Source organism: Pogoniulus pusillus, chromosome 42 (assembly GCF_015220805.1).
Source record: "Pogoniulus pusillus isolate bPogPus1 chromosome 42, bPogPus1.pri, whole genome shotgun sequence".
Lineage (NCBI taxonomy): Eukaryota > Metazoa > Chordata > Aves > Piciformes > Lybiidae > Pogoniulus > Pogoniulus pusillus.
Genome location: NC_087305.1, coordinates 4,389,922 through 4,408,375, shown reverse-complemented (window position 1 = coordinate 4,408,375; position 18,454 = coordinate 4,389,922). Strand labels below are relative to the sequence as shown.

Sequence of the window (18,454 nt, the reverse complement as noted above, 5' to 3'; positions counted from 1 at the left end):
GCAGAGGAAGGGGCGGTGAAGGAGGAAGGGGTGAGGAATGGGCCAGAAAAAAGGAGGGAGGAAGGAGGAAAGACTGAGGACGAAGTAAAGGGTGAGGAGGGGGGCAAGGACAGGGTATGGAAGAGATGAGGAAGAGGGAAGGAAGAAAGGTGAGGAAGGAGTAAAGGGTGAGGAACGGACGAGGAATAAGGGGTGAGGAAGGGCCACGGGCCAGGGCCAGCAGCCCTAGCGGGGAGGGGCTTTGCTGGATGCCCGCAGGTCCCGGCGAGCTCCTGGGGGGTGTCCGAGGTGAGAGCTTGAGAGCCCCTCCGAGCTGATTCCCCCCACCCCAGGGGGCTCTGGAAGTTGCACAGCCGCGGGGGTGGGGGGGGAGGAGGAAGAGGAGGTCTCAGGGGGTCCAGGGGATGCCCGGAGGTCCTCGGGAGAGGGTCCAAGAAGAGACCCTGAGACACCCTGGGCTGGTTGCCCACTCGGGTCAGCAGCGTGGGGAGGGGTCTGTGCCCATCCCTCGGGGGAGGAACAGCCACGGAGGGTCCGGGGGGGATCCGTGGAGGGTCCGGGGCGCGGGGGGGTCTGACGGGACACGGGGGATGCCTGGGGCGGGTGCCAAGGAGGCGCTCGGGCACGGCCCGCAGGATCCGCGCTGGCCCGGGTCGGGCACGGAGGGGTTCAGGGGCCCCCGGCGGGGGGGGGCGGCGGCAGGTCCGCGCTGGCTCCGCCCCGGGGCCGCAGTGGCTGGCGGCGAGTCCTCGCCCATTTCCGCCGGCGCGGAGCCGCCCCTCGCTCCGCCGCGCTGCTCCGCGCCCCGCCAGCGGCTCCGCCACCCACCGCCGGCCCCTCCGCGGCCCCCCGGACCCTCCGCCAGCATGCCGGGAGAGGCGGCGGCCGTGCTGGCCATCGGTAGGTGCTGGGGAGCGGGGGGACGGGACGGGACCCTCCAGCAGCCGCTGCCCCCCTACTTCCAGCTCCGGTGTCCCGGGACCAACTACTCCGACACCCCCCCCCAGCTCCGGTGCCGCGGTACTCACCGCTGCCGGTACTCCGAGCTCCGGTACCGCCTACCCCCGTGCCCCTGCCCCCCGAGCTCTGCTACGTCGGTACCTACGCGCCCCGTACCCACTCTCTCGGTACCCCGAGCTCCGGTTGCTCGGTATCCGCTACCTCCGTGCCCACGGAGCTCCGGCACCCGCTGTCCTGAGCTCTAGCCCCTCGGTACCCCTGGGCGTCCGGTACCCACGCTCCCGGTACCCCCAGCTTCGGTAGCCACTCCCCCGAGCTCCGGGATCCAGCGTCCCGGGACTCTGAGCTCCATGACCCCGGTACCTGCTGTCTTGGCACCTCGCTACCCCGAGCTCTGCTGTCCTGGCACCAACTATGCCAGCGCTCCGAGTTCCGGTGCCCGCTGCTCCAGTGCCCGCTGCTCCAGTGCCCCGGTGCCCCAGGCTCCGGTGCCTCGGTGCCCAGCACTCCAAGCTCTAGCACCCCGGTGCCCAGTACGCCACGCTCCACTACCCTGGCACCCTGACCTCTGGTGCTCAGCACCCCGAGCAGCTCTGGGGTCCTGCCACGTTCCCCACCCGAGGAGGGGGCTCGGGAAGAAGCTGGGGAGGGGGTGGGTGGAAACAGGATCTCCACTCCCCCAGCCAGCCCCAGCATCCCTGAAGAGGCTGGAATTTTGGGGGGGGGGGGGGGTGGTAGGGGGCGGGAGGGGGTTGTGCTGGTACGTCCTGGGCTGGGGTGGAGGTTGGAAAGGAGGTGGAGGTGGGGAGGGGGAGGTCGAGAATTGATCCCTTCTTGCCCCATAAATCCTCCCAAATGATTTTGGCTCCGTTCCGTGGCCCAAGTTTTTCCCCTCCGCGCCTGTGGGAATGCTGGTGAGGAAGGAAGGGAGAGGAAAGGCAGCCCAAGGGCTCCTTGGATGTAGGGAATGAGCCTTCCAGCTTCCTTCTGGGATTAATTAGCGAGAGGCTAATTAAAAAGACGAGACCTCAGCAGCACAGAGCAGAGGGGACCGGGCGAGGCTGGAGCTGGGCAGTGCAGGGCTGGGGAAGATCCCAGCACTCTTCCCAGCCTGGAGACTGGGTGGCTGTGGAGCTGGGAGAGCTGGCATGGGGGTGCTCCTCGCTGGCACCCCCAGAGTGGTGCTTTGGTGCTGGGAAGAGAGCTCTGCTCTGGCCGGGAGGGTCCCACGGAGGGGAGCCGAGGCTGAGCCGCGCTTGGCAGGGCCACGGAGGTGGGCGAGAAGCTCTGCGCGGTGCCCGGGGTCGGGGAAGCCTTGGCCAGCTGCGTTTGGCTCCTCTCCAGCCCTCTGGGCTCTGGCATGACCGCTCTGAAGTGCCTCCTCCTTCACCTCCGCCGCCAAGCGTGCCCTGGCTGGGCGGGCAGCCGCCGCGGCTCAGCTCCTCCCTGGCTGGGGGCACTCAGGTCCCCTCTGCTCCCTGCTCTGGCAGCTTTGGACCCCTCTGGTCCTGCTGCTCACCCATTCCAGGGGGTCAAGCTGCAGGTGTCCTCTCCCAAGCCCCCATCCAGGCGTGATGGGTGGGTGCTGCTGGCCTCCAGCCCCGGTAGGTGCCAGCTCCCTGGTGTGCCAGGTGCTGCTGGTGGGGTGTGGGGGGGTCAGAACAACCCTCAGTGAACCCCATCAAGTTGGAGCTTCCAACCAACATCCCAGGGGCAAGGGAAACCTCCTCCTGCCCGAGGCACTTGGACCTGTTGGCTGCCAGGGGCTGCTCTATGAATCCAAGGGGGAAATCTGAGCTGAGCAGATTAGGGAGAGGACCTGGGGCAGGGAATAAACCCAGGGATAACCCAGGAGCTCCTGAGGAATAGCACCGGGGGGGTGGGGAGCAGCTGAGCCCCTCGCTGGTGGCAGAGGAGGAGCTGTGACTAACGCTGGGTTGGGGACACTAAGGATGTCATCAGGTGGGCGTTGGTCCGTCGGCAGGGCTTGGTCTGTGTGTGGGGATGTCCATGAGGAAGCTGAGGGTCTCCTAGGTGGGAAGGTGAGTTCAGGAGGGACTTTTCTGGCTGGGGGTGGTGGCAAGAAGACCATCACAGGCGGTGGGGGGTGGGGGCAGGGTATGGATGGATGAGGTTGGGAGGTGGCAGCATGGCTGAGCAGTGGCTCCAAGTTTGATCTTTCTGGGTTGGGGAGATAGAAATCTGAGAACGGGGCTGGGCTGGGAAGGCCAAAACTCAGCTGCTGAGGGCTGGAGAGGTCCTGGTCTGGCTGCTCAAACCGAGGATGTGGCTGCTCTGTGTCCCTAAGGTGCCTGATGGTCCCCACGCTGGCTCTTAGGGAGGTCACCAGAGCCCTCCGCTGGTGTTGGAGATGTAAAACCGCTGCCTGAGGGGGGAGTGGGAGGTGAGGCAGGGATGAGGAGATGGCAGGGGCCAAGCTGGGCTCTGAACAAAATAGCTTCGAGGTGAGTGAAGGGAGGAAGAGCTGAGCAGGGTCCTGGCAGGAGCGTGGAGGAGCTGGAATGGCAGAGGAGATGTTACAGCCACCCCTGGCATGGGCACAGCCAGATCTCAGCCAACACTGTACCTGCTGGTGGAGAGACGTGGGGAAGAGGCCCCCCCAGAGCTGAGCAAGGTCCTGGTGGAGGGTGGCCAAGCTGGAGGAGATGACACAGCCACCCCCTGAGGCAGGGACGAGCCACAGCCCACCCAGCGCCTGGCATGTGGAGGTGGCAGTGTGGGCACCAGCAGGAGCAGGGCCAGAGAAGGAAGCATCTTCCAGCAGTGAGCCACTGGTGGGAAGAAGAACCCCGAGATGGGTGGGCAGAGGCCAAGGGGATGAGACTGAACAAGGCCAAGGGCAGGTTCTGCACTTGACCACAGCAACCCCAAGCAGCTCCAGGCTGGGGCCAGAGTGGCTGAGAGCAGGCAGGCAGAGAGGGCCCTGGGGGTGCTGGCAGAGAGGAGCTGCAGAGGAGGCAGCAGTGCCCAGGTGGGCAGCAGAGCCAATGGCATCCTGGGCTGGCTCAGGAGCAGTGTGGGCAGCAGGACAAGGGAGCTGCTTCTGCCCCTGTGCTCAGCACTGCTCAGGCCACCCCTGCAGTGCTGTGTCCAGTTCTGGGCTCCTCCATTGCAGAGAGATGTTGAGGTGCTGGAAGGTGCCCAGAGCAGGGCAGCAAGGCTGGGGAGGGGCCTGGAGCACAGCCCTGTGAGGAGAGGCTGAGGGAGCTGGGGGGGTGCAGCCTGCAGCAGAGGAGGCTCAGGGCAGAGCTGGCATCGCTGCTGGTGTGGTGGCAATGGTGGGAAGGGGCTGGCAGGGAGGCTGTAGCCAGGTGGGGTTGGGCTCTGCTGCCAGGCAGGCAGGGCCAGCAGAAGGGGCCAGAGGCTGAAGCTGTGTCAGGGCAGGTTGAGGCTGTCTGTGAGGAGGAAGCTCCTGGCAGAGAGAGTGATTGGCACTGGAATGGGCTGCCCAGGGAGGTGGTGGAGTGCCCATGGCTGGAGGTGTTGCAGCCAAGCCTGGCTGGGGCACTGAGTGCCATGGGCTGGTTGGTTGGGCAGGGCTGGGGGCTAGGCTGGGCTGGCTGAGCTTGGAGCTCTCTGCCAACCTGCCTGGTTCTATTCTACAAACCTCTGGTGCCATTCCCATGGGAGGACAACCCTCGGGGGTCTATGGCAGGGTGGAGAATGCTGTGGTGAGGATCAACAGGGAGCAGCCAAGTGGAGGGACCCTGCTGGCATCACCAGAGCCACCAGCTGGTGCTGGGGCTTTGCTGGCTGCAGAGCCCAAGGGCTGCTTGGGCTCCTTCTGCATGAGTTGGTTAAAGCCATGGAAGAAACTGGGTCAGAGCCAGCCAAGGGCTGCTGGGTCAATGCCAGCCAAAGGCTGCTGCCCTCAGCTGCCTCCACACCCTGCGACTGAGCTGCCCAGCAAAGCCTCTCAGCCTGGGGGGGGCACTGGGTCACAGAGGGGATGGCTTGGAAGGGCTCTTCTTCATTTGGGGGGTGGATTCAGGAGCCTGCCTGCACCTGCAGACCCCCATGCCTGGGCTTGCACTGAGTGTCTCTGCATACACCCAGCTGCCAGGGTGCCCAGAGGGCACGGTCGGGCACCGCTGGCAGGGCATGCGGCTGGTGGAGCTGTGCCATGCCTGAGCTTTGTGGCTCTGTGGAAATGGGCAGGATCTGGCCAGGTTGTGCCAACCTCGAGTCTTTCTTAGCCCTTTGGAAAACTGATCTTTGTGCCCAGTGCTTCTTGGAGAGCATGGAAATGGCTGGGTTGGTGGGGTGGGAAGGGGCTGGCATTGCTGCTGGTGTGGTGGCAATGGTGGGAAGGGGCTGGCATCACTGCTGGTGTGGTGGCAATGGTGGGAAGGGGCTGGCATCAGTGTGGGTGTGGTGGGAAGGGGCTGGCATTGCTGCTGGTGTGGTGGCAATGGTGGGAAGGGGCTGGCATTGCTGCTGGTGTGGTGGCAATGGTGGGAAGGGGCTGGCATCACTGCTGGTGTGGTGACAATGGTGGGAAGGGGCTGGCATTGCTGCTGGTGTGGTGGCAATGGTGGGAAGGGGCTGGCATCACTGCTGGTGTGGTGGCAATGGTGGGAAGGGGCTGGCATCGCTGCTGGTGTGGTGACAATGGTGGGAAGGGGCTGGCATCGCTGCTGGTGTGGTGGCAATGGTGGGAAGGGGCTGGCATTGCTGCTGGTGTGGTGGCAATGGTGGGAAGGGGCTGGCATCGCTGCCAGTGTGAAGGAAATAGGGAAAGGAGGCTGGCATCTGTTCAAGATGCCCTGTCAAACACCATGGCACTCTGAGATGTGGCCTAACCCCCCCTCTCCTCTCTGCCTCTCCCCAGGTGTGCTGCTCGCTGCGTGCCAGGCACTGGAGAACTCCACAGCCCCCCGGAGCGGTGAGTTGCCAACTGGGCAGTGCCAGCACCATCCCGGGAGGGGTCGTGGGGTGGCCACTCTGCCAACCTGCCCTGGAACCAGGAGTAAAGTTTGGGCATGGATCAACCATCCTCACACCAAGCGTGTGCTGGATCAGCTGGAGGGATGTTGGCATGTCCTGTCCTCCTGCCCAGGGGTGCCCAATCCTGCCCCCACAGCTGCTTATCCCTGAGGGAAAACTGGGAAATGGAGCCTGTGCCCCTTGGTTTTAGAGAGACCCAACATGGCAGGGGTGGGAAGGGAGCTCTGGAGAGCAGCCAGGCAGAGCCCCCCCTGCCCCAGCAGGGCACCCCCAGCAGCTTGCCCAGCAGCACAGTGCCCAGGGGGGGTTGGCAGCTCTGCACACAAGGAGACTCCACAACCTCTCTGGGCAGCCTGCTCCAGGCCTCAGCACCCTCACAACAAACAACTTCCTCCTCCTCTTCACATCCAACCTCCTGGGCTCCACTCTGTGCCCTCTGCCCCTTGGCCTGGCACTGGGCACCACTCAGCAGAGCCTGGCCCCAGCCTCTTGCCCCTCACAGCTCCTTCAGCTCTTGCTCAGCACTGCTCAGATGCCCTCTGGGGCTGCTCTCCTGCAGGCTCTCAGCCCCAGGGCTCAGCCTTTGCTGCTGCCAGAGCTGCTCCAGGCCCCTCAGCATCTGCCCAGCCTGCCCTGGACTCTCTGCAGCCCTTCCCTGTCCCTCTGCCCCTGGGCAGCACAGACCTGGCCCCAGCACTGCAGCTCTGGGCAGAGCAGAGGGCACCAGACCCTCCCTTGCCCTGCTGCCCACACTCTTCTCCATGCCCCCCAGGGCACCACTGGAGCCTTCTTGGCCACCAGGGCACATTGCTGGCTCCTGGGCACCTTCCTGCCCCCAGGTCTGCCAACTCCTTCTTCTTGCAGCTGCTCCCCAGCAGGTCCCTCCTCAGCTGTCTTGCTGCAGGAGGTTGTTGCTGCCCAGGGGCAGGATCCTGCCTGTGCCCTGCTTGAGCTCCAGGAGGTTCCTGCCCCCCAGCTCTCCAGCCTGGCCAGGGCTCACTGCATGGCAGCACAGCCTGACTGGGCACAGCCACCTCTCCTGGTTTGGTACCATCACAGGGTGGCTTGAAGGCAGGAGGGGGTCGACACTAAAGTGGCACTGGTGCCCTGGGCATGCTGGGCACTCTGGCTCTGTGACTGACCCCACGGGGAGGCTGCCGGTGCCTGACGCCAGCTCTCGGCGGCACCGAGCGGCTCAATCCCCTCATTCATGGGAGCAGCACAAAGGGCAGCCAAGAGCCTTTGGCTGGCATGGCACAGCTTGGCACAGCACAGCATGGCACTGAAGGTGGGGACGTGCCAACTGCTGGAAAAATCCTCTTATGGGGGCTGGAAAAGCAGCTCAGGGGCAGCAGTTGGGAAGCGTTAAAGGAAATGGCGCTACTGAGGCGGGCACCGGTGCCAGCTGGCTGATGCCAGCCCTTTTCCCGATGGATTCATGCTCTAAACAAGGCAGCTGGAGCAAAAGGGCTGCTGCCAGTGCCAGCTGGGGACGTGGGGACAGGCTGTGTGCGGGTGGCAGCAGCAGATGGGGCAGCTGCACAATGTGGCCAGCAGCTGGAGTGTGCTGAGGCTTAATGCAAGCCAGGACACCCCGGGAGGTGGTGCTGGATCCAGGGACGTGGTGCTGGATCCTGGGATGTGGTCTGGGATCCAGGGATGTGGCACTGGGTCTAGGACATGGTGCTGGAATTAGGGACACGATGCTGGATCCAGTGTTGGATGTGGTCTGGGATCCAGGGATGTGGCACTGGGTCTAGGACATGGTGCTGGAATTAGGGACACGATGCTGGATCCCAGGACACAGTGTTGGATGTGGTCTGGGATCCAGGGAATGTGGCACTGGGTCAAGGATGTGGTGCTGGATTTAGGGACACAATGCTGGATCCCAGGACATAATGTTGGATGTGGCACTGGATCCTGGGATGTGGTCTGGGATCCAGGGATGTGGCACTGGGTCTAGGACATGGTGCTGGAATTAGGGACACGATGCTGGATCCAGTGTTGGATGTGGTCTGGGATCCAGGGATGTGGCACTGGGTCTAGGACATGGTGCTGGAATTAGGGACACGATGCTGGATCCCAGGACACAACATTGGATGTGGCCTGGGATCCAGGGAATGTGGCACTGGGTCTAGGACGTGGTGCTGGAATTAGGGACACGATGCTGGATCCCAGGACATAATGTTGGATGTGGCACTGGATCCTGGGATGTGGTCTGGGATCCAGGGATGTGGCACTGGGTCTAGGACATGGTGCTGGAATTAGGAACACGATGCTGGATCCCAGGACACAATGTTGGATGTGGCAGTGGATCCTGGGATGTGGTCTGGGATCCAGGGATGTGGCACTGGGTCTAGGACATGGTGCTGGAATTAGGGACACGATGCTGGATCCCAGGACACAGTGTTGGACGTGATGCTGGTTCCAGGGACATGGTGCTGGATCCTGGGATGTGGTCTGGGATCCAGGAGTGTGGTGCTGGATCTAGGACATGGTGCTGGAATTAGGGACACGATGCTGGATCAGAGGACATGATGTTGGATGTGGCACTGGATCTTGGGATGTGGTGCTGGTAGGGGCCAAAGGGATGTGCAACCCTCTGCTGCCACCCTGGGGATGGAGCTCAGAGCCCAGGCTGGTGAGGGCCAGTGCCAAAGTTTGGGGTTTGGCTCCGTGGATTTAACCCCCCCAAAAAAGGTGATCTCGGGGGAGGGACACTGAGGCCAGAGGCAGGAATTTGAGCTCTCCTGGGTTAAAGCCATCCCTGGGGAAGGAATTTCCCTGGTGAGGGTCTGCAGTGAGGGGTGGATGTTGGCAGCAGCTCTCCTCAGCCCAGCCCCAGCTCCTGGATTCATGAAGGTGTTGGCAGCAGCTGCAGCACCTCCAACCGTGCCACAGGCAGCGCTGGGCACATGGCACAGATCCACTGCCTCCAACCTTCCTTTGCCTCACCTCTTGCCAGCTGCCCGAAGGGAGGCTGCAGTGGGGTGGGGTTGGGCTCTTCTCCCTAGCACCAGGTGATAGAAGAAGTGGCCTCAGGTTGCACCAGGGGGAGGGTTAGGTTGGACAAATATATGCAGGGTGAGTGCCAGGAGGCTGGAGCCAGGCTCTGCTGGGTGATGCCCAGTGCCAGGCCAAGGGGCAGAAGTAGAAGCTGAGCCATGGGAAGCTTCATTTAAAGGTGAGGAGGAATTTGTTCCCTGTGAGGGTGCCAGAGCCCTGGCACAGGCTGCCCAGGGGGCTGTGGAGTCTCCCTCTCGGGGGATATTCAACCCCTGCCTGGCTGTGTCCCTGTGTGACCTGCTCTGGGGTGAGCCTGCTCTGGGCTGCATGAGCTTTGGAGGTCTTATGTGTGTGCACACATGTGTGTGAGTGTGCACACGTGTGTGAGTGTGCATGTGTGTGCGAGCAAGCCTGCGTGCCAATGAGGCTGCATGAGTGTGTGTGCAAGTGTGACTGCCTGTGGGTGTGCACGTGAGTGTGTGCAAGGGTGTGTGTGTGCAAGAGTGCACATGTGAATGTGTGAGCAAGAGCACCTGTGTGTGTCATTGTGCAGGTGTTTGCACGAGCAAGTGTGCATGTCAGCGAGACTGCACATGTGCAAGAGTGTGTGTGCATGCGTGTGAGTGCGTGAGCAAGCGTACACATGTGTGCAAGCATGCATGCAAGCGAGCCTGCACGTGTGTGACAGCGTGAGAGTGTGAGCATGCAGGAGTGCGTGAGCAAGCGTGTGCATGCATGGACATGTGTGTGACTGTGTGTCTGTATGTGTGTGAGTGAGCAGTGTGCATGCAAGAGAGACTGCATGTGTGTGCAAGTGAGGAAGTGTGCGTGCAAGAGAGACTGCACGTGTGTGCAAGTGAGGAATTGTGCATGCAAGAGAGACTGCATGTGTGTGCAAGTGAGGAATTGTGCATGCAAGAGAGACTGCATGTGTGTGCAAGTGAGGAACTGTGCATGCAAGAGAGACTGCATGTGTGTGCAAGTGAGGAATTGTGCGTGCAAGAGAGACTGCATGTGTGTGCAAGTGAGGAATTGTGCGTGCAAGAGAGACTGCATGTGTGTGCAAGTGAGGAATTGTGCGTGCAAGAGAGACTGCATGTGTGTGCAAGTGAGGAACTGTGCATGCAAGAGAGACTGCATGTGTGTGCAAGTGAGGAACTGTGCATGCAAGAGAGACTGCATGTGTGTGCAAGTGAGGAACTGTGCATGCAAGAGAGACTGCATGTGTGTGACTGCACGTGTGTGTGAGTGAGCAAGTGTGCATGTAAGAGACTGCACATGTGTGACTGCATGTGTGTGAGTGAGCAAGTGTGCATGCAAGAGAGACTGCACATGTGTGACTGCATGTGTGTGCGAGTAAGCAAGTGTGCATGTGAGTTGTACTGTACATGTGTGACTGTGTGTGTGGGAGCATGCAAGCACGTGTGAGTGATCCTGCACATGTGTGACTGCATGTGTGCAAGCATGTATGCAAGTCATACTGCACATGTGTGACTGCATGAGTGTGTGTGTGTGCATGCGAGTGAGCCTGTGAGTGAGCCTGCCTGAGTGTGTGTGTGTGCATGCGAGTGAGCCTGCCTGAGTGTGTGTGTGTGCATGCGAGTGAGCCTGTGAGTGAGCCTGCGTGAGTGCGTGTGTGTGCATGCGAGTGAGCCTGCGTGAGTGCGTGTGTGTGCATGCGAGTGAGCCTGCGTGAGTGCGTGTGCGAGTGAGCCCGCGGACGCGTGTGAGTGCGTGTGAGCCATTCTGGCCACGGGCAACACCTCCTTCCCCGCAGGAGCAGGCAGGGACTGGCACAGGCTGCCCCGGCCAGGTGGTGGTGGTGGAGTGCCCACGCCCGGCGGTGTCCGAGGAGCCCGCGGGCTGCGGCAGCTGCGGACGGGGCTCTGGTGGCCTGGGTGGCTCGGGCTGGATGCTCTCGGGCCCGGCAGTTCCAGGGCTGCTGTGCTCTGGCACACCCGGAGGCGTTTGGCAGCCGTGGGTTTAATTACCCCCTGAGCCTGCCATAAATTCCCAGCAGCAGGAACTTGAGGTGGCTTTGAAACGGCTGCCGTCGGATGTGCCTCGGGCCCGGGATCGGCCCCAGGCAGGATATTTGCTTCCCGTCTCGCTGCTGCGGAGGATAATTCAAACCAGGGCAGGATAATGGGAAGCAGCTTCCCTGCCGCCGCTGCTCCCCAGCACGGCTCCACCAGCCCCACCAGCGCTTAACTCCCTCCTCCTCCTCCCTCCTACTTTTAGATTGGGTTGGAAGGGACCTTCAAGATCATCCCCTCCCAACTCCCCTGCCATGGGCAGGGACACCTTGCACCAGCCCCTTGAAGATCATCCAGTGCCAAACGCTGTGCCATGGGCAGGGACACCTTGCACCAGTCCCTTGAAGATCACCCAGTGCCAAACCCTGTGCCATGTGGGCAGGGACACCTTGCACCAGCCCCTTGAAGATCACCCAGTGCCAAACGCTGTGCCATGGGCAGGGACAGCTCAAACCAGCCCCTTGAAGATCACCCAGTGCCAAACCCTGTGCCATGGGCAGGGACAGCTCACACCAGCCCCTTGAAGATCACCCAGTGCCAAACACCCTGCCATGGGCAGGGACACCTTGCACCAGCCCAGGTGCCATCCAGCCTGGCGTCGAAGACTTCCAGGCTTGGTGCCACCTGGGTCTGGTGTCTCCTCACCCTCAGGGAGAAGAATTTCCCCCTAATGTCTCTAACAATGACAGTGGCATCATGGAATAGTTTAGATTGGAAGGGACCTTCAAGATCATCCAGTGCCAACCTCCCTGCCATAGGCAGGGACATCTCCTACCAGCCCAGGTTGCCCAATGCCACCTCTAGCCTGGCCTTGAGCACTTCCAGGCTTGGAGTCTCCACAGCCTCCCTGGTGGGAGCTGTTCCAGTGCCTCCCTACCCCCCCAGTGAAGAACTTCTCCCTAATGTCCCTTCCTGATGCCATAGAACCTTGGAATGGTTTAGGTTGGAAAGGACCTCACAGATCATCCAGTTCCAACCCTCCCCCTGCCATGGGCGGGGACACCTCCCCAAAATACAGCCCCTAACTGGCACTACCAACCCACCCACTGGTGCCACCTGGGTAGCTGCCAGCCTGGGAGCTGCCCCCAAAATCTCTTTTTTTGTCTCCTCCTCTTGTTTTGAGCAGCTCCAGGCCCACCCGTGGCAGCAGCAGTGAGGTCCCACTTCAACGACTGTCCTGACTCCCACAGCCAGTTCTGCTTCCACGGCACCTGCCGGTTCCTGGTGCAAGAGGACAAGCCAGCCTGCGTGTGAGTGCTGGCAGAGCCCCTGGCAGTGCCAGCCCGGGCAGGGCCTCCACAGCTGCCCCTGGGCAGCCCCCACAAGTGGAGTTCGACCTGGGCTTGCTGGCATCCGAGTGGGCTCCTTGGTCCGTGGGGTGATGCTGGTGCCCATCCCCACCCCTTCCCCGTGGGGTGGTGCTGATGCCCTTCCCTGTGGGGCAATGCCGATGCCCTTGCTCCTTGGGGTGGTGCTGATGCCCTTCCCCATGGGGTGATGCTGATGCCCTTCCCTGTGGGGCAATACTGATGCCCTTCCCCCTGGGGTGATGCTGATGCCCTTCCCTGTGGGGCAATGCCGATGCCCTTCCCTGTGGGGCAATGCCGATGCCCTTCCCTGTGGGGCAATGCCGATGCCCTTCCCCGTGGGGCGATGCTGATGCCCTTCCCCCTTGCTCCTTGGGGTGGTGCTGATGCCCTTCCCTGTGGGGCAATACTGATGCCCTTCCCCCTTGCTCCTTGGGGTGGTGCTGATGCCCTTCCCCCTGGGGTGATGCTGATGCCCTTCCCCATGGGGTGATGCCAATGCCCTTCCCCACCCCTTCCCTGTGGGACGATGCTGATGCCCTTCTCCACTCTTGGTTCTTGGGTGGTGCTGATGTCTTACCCATGTCCCATGGTGCCACACTGATGTTCTCCTCTGTCCCTGGTCCTCAGGGTAACACTGATGCCCTTCCCCACCCCTGGTCCTTGATGCTCATAGAATCACCAAGCCACGGAATGGTCTGGGGTTGGCAGGGACCTTTTTAAGCAGCTCTGGTCCAACTGGATGTGTCCCAGTGCAGCCAACAGGGACACCCCCAACTAGAGCAGGTCGCTCAGAGCCCCAGACAACCTGACCTGGCACGGTGCCAGGGACGGGGCAGCTGCCAACCTGTTAATGAGTCCTCATCTCCCGCCCTGGTGAGGATTCCTCCACCTCCACCACCACGCTGAGCTCTTCCCCACTGCCAGTCCTGGGGGGCGATGCCAATGGTCATTTCTGTCGTGTCCCCTCCCACTGCAGATGCCACTCAGGGTACGTGGGCACACGCTGTGAGCACGCTGACCTCCTGGCCGTGGTGGCTGCCAACCAGAAGAAGCAAACCATCACTGCCCTGGTGGTGGTGTCAGTGGTGGCCTCGGTGCTGCTCATCGGCGTTTGTGTCCTCATACAGTGAGTATGGGGAGAAGGGATGGGGGGTGCCAGGGCTTAATTTGGGGCTGAGGGGTGCCAGGGTTTAATTTGGGGCTAGGGAGTGCCAAGGCTTAATTTGGGGCTGGGGGGTGCCAGAGCTCAATTTGGGCCTGAAGGTGCCAAGACTCAGTTTGGGGCAGGGGAGTGCTGGAGCTCAGTTTGGAGCTGGGGGATGCCAAGGCTCAGTTTGGGGCAGGTGGGTGCCAAGGCTCTGTTTGGGGCTAGGCTGGGTGCCAGGGCTCCATGTGGGACAGGAGGGTGCCAGGGCTCCATCTGGGGCAGGAGGGTGCCAAGGCTTCATTTGAGGCTAGGAGGGTGCCGAGGCTCCATTTGGGGCTGGAGGTGCCAAGGCTCAGTTTGGAGGTGGGGGATACCAGGGCTCTGTGTGGGGCTGAGGGATGCCAAGGCTTGGTTTGGGGCTAGGTGGTGCCAGGACTTCGTTTGGGGCTAGATGCCACCCAGGGAGGTAGGGGGCACAAGCCCCTGACTGTCTGTGTGTCATCCTCCCCCCAACTCTCTTACAGCTGCTGCCGGCTGCGGAAGCGGTGCCAGTGGTGCAGGGCACCCATGGGGGCCCAGGAGAAACCAGGTGGGCTCCTCAAAGGTGGCACCTCCTGCTGCCACACTGAGACGGGTAAGGGGCCTGGGGGGCACCACGGTGGGACACTGACCACTGCCTCCCCCGGGGTGTAACCATGCTCCCCTCGTCCCCTTCCCCGCAGGGGTCTGACGGAGCCAGGGGGGTACCCACCACGGCCCCCCCAACCCAGGATGCCCACGCCAGGACCACCACAGCATCTTCCCCTCCGCTTTGGGGCTTTCCCTTGGGTTTGGCTTCCACCTTTTTGGGTTTCCTTTTTGCCCCTTTTTGGGTTTCCTCCTCCCCCCCAGCCCCCCCCCTCAGTCTCACCTTGCCAAGGAAGATGGCAGCGAGCACCCAGAGCTGGGCATCACCCACACGGCAGAGCCAACCCCTGGCATCTGGGGCAAACTGGGACAAACTGGGGAGTGCTCTTTGGGGTTGTGTTGTTCTTGCTTGGATTTGGTTCTCCTGGGGGTATTTTTTGGGGGGGGGGATTCCCCCTTATTCCCACCCCCCCCACACACACATCTTGCCAAGGAAGATGGCAGCGAGCACCCAGAGCCGGGCATCACCCCCGTGGCAGAGCCAACCCCTGGCATCTGGGACAAACTGGGGGTGCTCTTTGGGGTGGTTCTTGCTTGGATTTGGTTTTCCAGGGGGTATTTTGGGGGGGTGGGATTCCCCCTTATTCCCACCCCCCCACACACACCTTGCCAAGGAAGATGGCAGCGAGCACCCTGGCAAGCATTGCTGGGCATCGCCCGCACCACAGAGCCAAAGGCTGGCAACTGGGGCACAGGGGGGGTGGTTTGGGGGGGTTGTTTTTTTTATGTTGTTCTTTTGTGTTTGGTTTTTTTCCTGCTTTTTAGTCTTTTTTTGGGGGGAGGATTTTTTTGCTCTTCCCCCCATTTATTTCCCCCCCTCCCCCCAAAACCTTGCCAAGAGAGATGGCAGCAATCACCCAGAGCTGGGCAGTGCCCACACCACAGAGCCAAAGGCTGGCAGCTGGAGCAAGCTGGGGGCTGTGTTTGGGTTGGGTCCTTTTCCCTTTTGCTTTGAAGTTTGGTTTTTTTTGGGGTGTTGTTTTTTTTGGGGGGGGGGTCGTGGGGGGCAGGGAGGTTGGTTAGGGTTGAGTCTTTATCCCCTCTTCTTCCCTGCACCCCCTACCCAGGGGAGATGGCAGCGAGCAGCCTGGCAAGCGCTGCCCACACCACAGAGCAGGGCACACTGCGGGTGGGGTTTGAGTTGTCTTTGGGCTCTGAGGTTTGGTTTCCACTGCAATGAATTTGATTTTCTTTATTCTTTTCTTTTTTGTTGTCGTTTTTTTTTGTTGTTGTTTTGGTTTTAAATTTTTGTTTCTTTAATTTTATTTAATTTTCTAATTTAATTTTTTATTGAATTTTTAATTTACTTTTTTCTTTATTTTTTCTTATTTTTTTCCTTTCTTTAATTTTTTCCTTTCTTTATTTTCTTAATTTATTTTTTCTTTGTCTTTTTCCTTTCTTTGTCTTTTTCCTTTCTTTGTCTTTTTCCTTTCTTTGTCTTTTTCCTTTCTTTGTCTTTTTCCTTTCTTTGTCTTTTTCCTTTCTTTGTCTTTTTCCTTTCTTTGTCTTTTTCCTTTCTTTGTCTTTTTCCTTTCTTTGTCTTTTTCCTTTCTTTGTCTTTTTCTTCATTTAATTTCATTTCCTCTTTTTATTTCCTTAATTTCCTTTAATTTTATTGTTTCCTTTAATTTTCTTTCTGTTGATTTTTTTCTTTTTTCTTTTTTTGTTTTCTTTTTTTTTACTTTTGTTTCTTTTTTCATTTTCTTTTATTTGTTTTTCTTTTCTGTATTTTCTTTTCTTTTAATTTTTATTTTAATTTTATTGATTTTATTTCTGGTTTTATGTTTTCTTTTTTTATTTATTTTGTTCTTTTTAAAATTTTCTTTAATTTTTTAATTTTATTCTTTTTTAAATGTTCTTTATTTTTATTTTCTTTTCTATTTTGATTTTTATTTTCTTAACTTTTATTTTCATTTTTTAATTTTTTTTTATTTTCGTTAATTTTATTTTTTTTTCATTATTTTTCTTTATTTTTCTTTTTTTTGTTCTATTTTTTTTCTTTCTTAATTTTTTTTCTTTTCTATTTTTTATTTTCTTTAATTTTATTTTTAAATTATTTTTAAATTTTCTTAATTTTTATCATCTTTTTTTATTTTTATTTTGTTTCTTCTTTTTTTCAATTTCTTTTATTCTCTTCTTTATTTTCTCTTCTTTATTTTCTCTTCTTTATTTTCTCTTCTTTATTTTCTCTTCTTTATTTTCTCTTCTTTATTTTCTCTTCTTTATTTTCTCTTCTTTATTTTCTCTTCTTTATTTTCTCTTCTTTATTTTCTCTTCTTTATTTTCTCTTCTTTATTTTCTCTTCTTTATTTTCTCTTCTTTATTTTCTCTTCTTTATTTTCTCTTCTTTATTTTCTCTTCTTTATTTTCTCTTCTTTATTTTCTCTTCTTTATTTTCTCTTCTTTATTTTCTCTTCTTTATTTTCTCTTCTTTATTTTCTCTTCTTTATTTTCTCTTCTTTATTTTCTCTTCTTTATTTTCTCTTCTTTATTTTCTCTTCTTTATTTTAATTCCTTTTAATTTTGCAGTGCTTTGTTTTTTTCTGTGTTTTTTGGTTGGTTTTTGAGGGGGCTGGGGGGGTTTATTTTGACGAGGGGCTGGGGCTTGGCTTTTTGTTTGGTTGGCTTCATTATTTTCCTACCTTCTTACCCCCCCCAAAAGCCCCAATCAGCAGCAAGCCTCCAGCACCATCACCTGCAGAGCCAACCCCTGGCAGCTGATACAAACTGGGGGCTTGGGGCTGAGTTTTGCCCTCCTTTGGTTTTGCCTTTTCTGCTATTTTTGGGGGGAGCTTTTTTTCACCCCCCCACCTATTTTTGTTTTACACCACCAGACCCCCCCCCATACACACCCCTGGGGCTTTATTTTCCTCTCCAGACAGCTCAGGCTCACTTATGGATGCCTTTTTTTTTGGGGGGGGGAGATAAAAACACAAATCCAAACTCATTAATAAAGGAAAATGAACTCCTGAGGTTGGTGCTTAAACCCCCCCCCCCTTGCACCTTCCTCTTAGTACTTTTTTTTCCCCCTCATAACCCAAATCATTTTGGGATTTTTGTTGTTTTGGTTTTTTTTTTTGGGGGGGGGGGGAATTGTCTTTTTTTTTTGGGGGGAGGGGGGCAGATAATTGTCTTTTTTTTTTGGGGGGTGGGGGGGGAGGAATCATCTTGATGGTTTTGATGTTTTAAACTCCTGGTTCCTGTCGTCGTCTTCTGTATATGTTGCACTGAAAAGTTTAATATTTAATGTTTTAATTTATTTTGTGTGCTTTAAATTAATGGTTTTGATTTTTTTTTTTTCTATAATATTGTTGTTGTGATCAATCTTTTTCCGCCCTCCCCCAAACTCCTTCCCTTCCCCCTCCCCCATCCTCTCCCCCAATACCTGGATTAGAGATATTTAAATGATATAAAGGACACTTTTTTTTTTTCCAGAGAACTCGACTTTTGTGGGGGCATTTTTTAGGGGGGGGGGGGCATGGGAAATGGCTTGGGGGGGAGGTTTGGGGTCCTAGGGATGGTTGTGGAGGGGGAGCAGAATGGATCACCCCACCCCCAATGCAGGGCTTAGTGCTAGTGCAAACAGCACAGCACTGATTACCTCCCCCCCCCCCCCCCCCGGGATGGGCTCAGCCTCATTGCTGCCTCTGCTTGGATGCTGTGCCCAAGCCTAGGTGCAGTGTCCATGCCCAAGTGTGGTGCCCAGGTGCTGTGCCCATGTTCAGGTGTTGCCATGGGGTCTCTGGGTGGATTGTGCATGCCATGGCTGTGCTGGGCTGTGCCCCATCCTGTTCAGTGTCTTTACTGATGAGCCGGAGCAGGGGATGGAGTCCAGCAGCAGGCAGCTTGCAGATGGCACCAAGCTAGGAGCAGCTGTGGAGCTGTTGGAGGGCAGCAGAGCCCTGCAGAGGGACCTGGCCAGGCTGCATGGGTGGGCAGAGGCCAAGGGGATGAGACTGAACAAGGCCAAGGGCAGGTTCTGCACTTTGGCCACAACAACCCCAAGCAGCTGCAGGCTGGGGCCAGAGTGGCTGAGAGCAGGCAGGCAGAGAGGGCCCTGGGGGTGCTGGCAGAGAGGAGCTGCAGAGGAGGCAGCAGTGCCCAGGTGGGCAGCAGAGCCAATGGCATCCTGGGCTGGCTGAGGAGCAGTGTGGGCAGCAGGACAAGGGAGCTGCTTCTGCCCCTGTGCTCAGCACTGCTCAGGCCACCCCTGCAGTGCTGTGTCCAGTTCTGGGCTCCTCCACTGCAGAGAGATGCTGAGGTGCTGGAAGGTGCCCAGAGCAGGGCAGCAAGGCTGGGGAGGGGCCTGGAGCACAGCCCTGTGAGGAGAGGCTGAGGGA

General features: G+C 57.7%; 2 protein-coding genes across 4 annotated transcripts in view; both read left to right on the top strand.

Annotated features, from left to right (window-relative positions):
* SNRPG (small nuclear ribonucleoprotein polypeptide G) overlaps nt 1–18,454 on the top strand; it is a 322,953-nt gene that overhangs the window by 297,017 nt on the left and 7,482 nt on the right. The gene's annotated exons all lie outside the window — the stretch shown is intronic.
* Nucleotides 802–17,176, top strand: TGFA (transforming growth factor alpha). 3 transcript variants are annotated; one of them, XM_064175684.1, is made up of 6 exons: nt 802–900; nt 5,813–5,866; nt 12,097–12,220; nt 13,257–13,406; nt 13,952–14,061; nt 16,644–17,176. In XM_064175684.1, the coding sequence occupies exons 1-6, from the start codon at nt 867–869 to the stop codon at nt 16,679–16,681; spliced, it is 510 nt and encodes a 169-aa protein (XP_064031754.1). In that variant the 5' UTR covers nt 802–866; the 3' UTR covers nt 16,682–17,176. The 3 variants fall into 3 exon arrangements, with proteins under 3 accessions (XP_064031754.1, XP_064031756.1, XP_064031755.1); XM_064175686.1 differs by lacking the exon at nt 16,644–17,176 and adding an exon at nt 14,150–14,831 and having other exon boundaries at nt 13,952–14,016; XM_064175685.1 differs by lacking the exon at nt 16,644–17,176 and adding an exon at nt 14,150–14,829.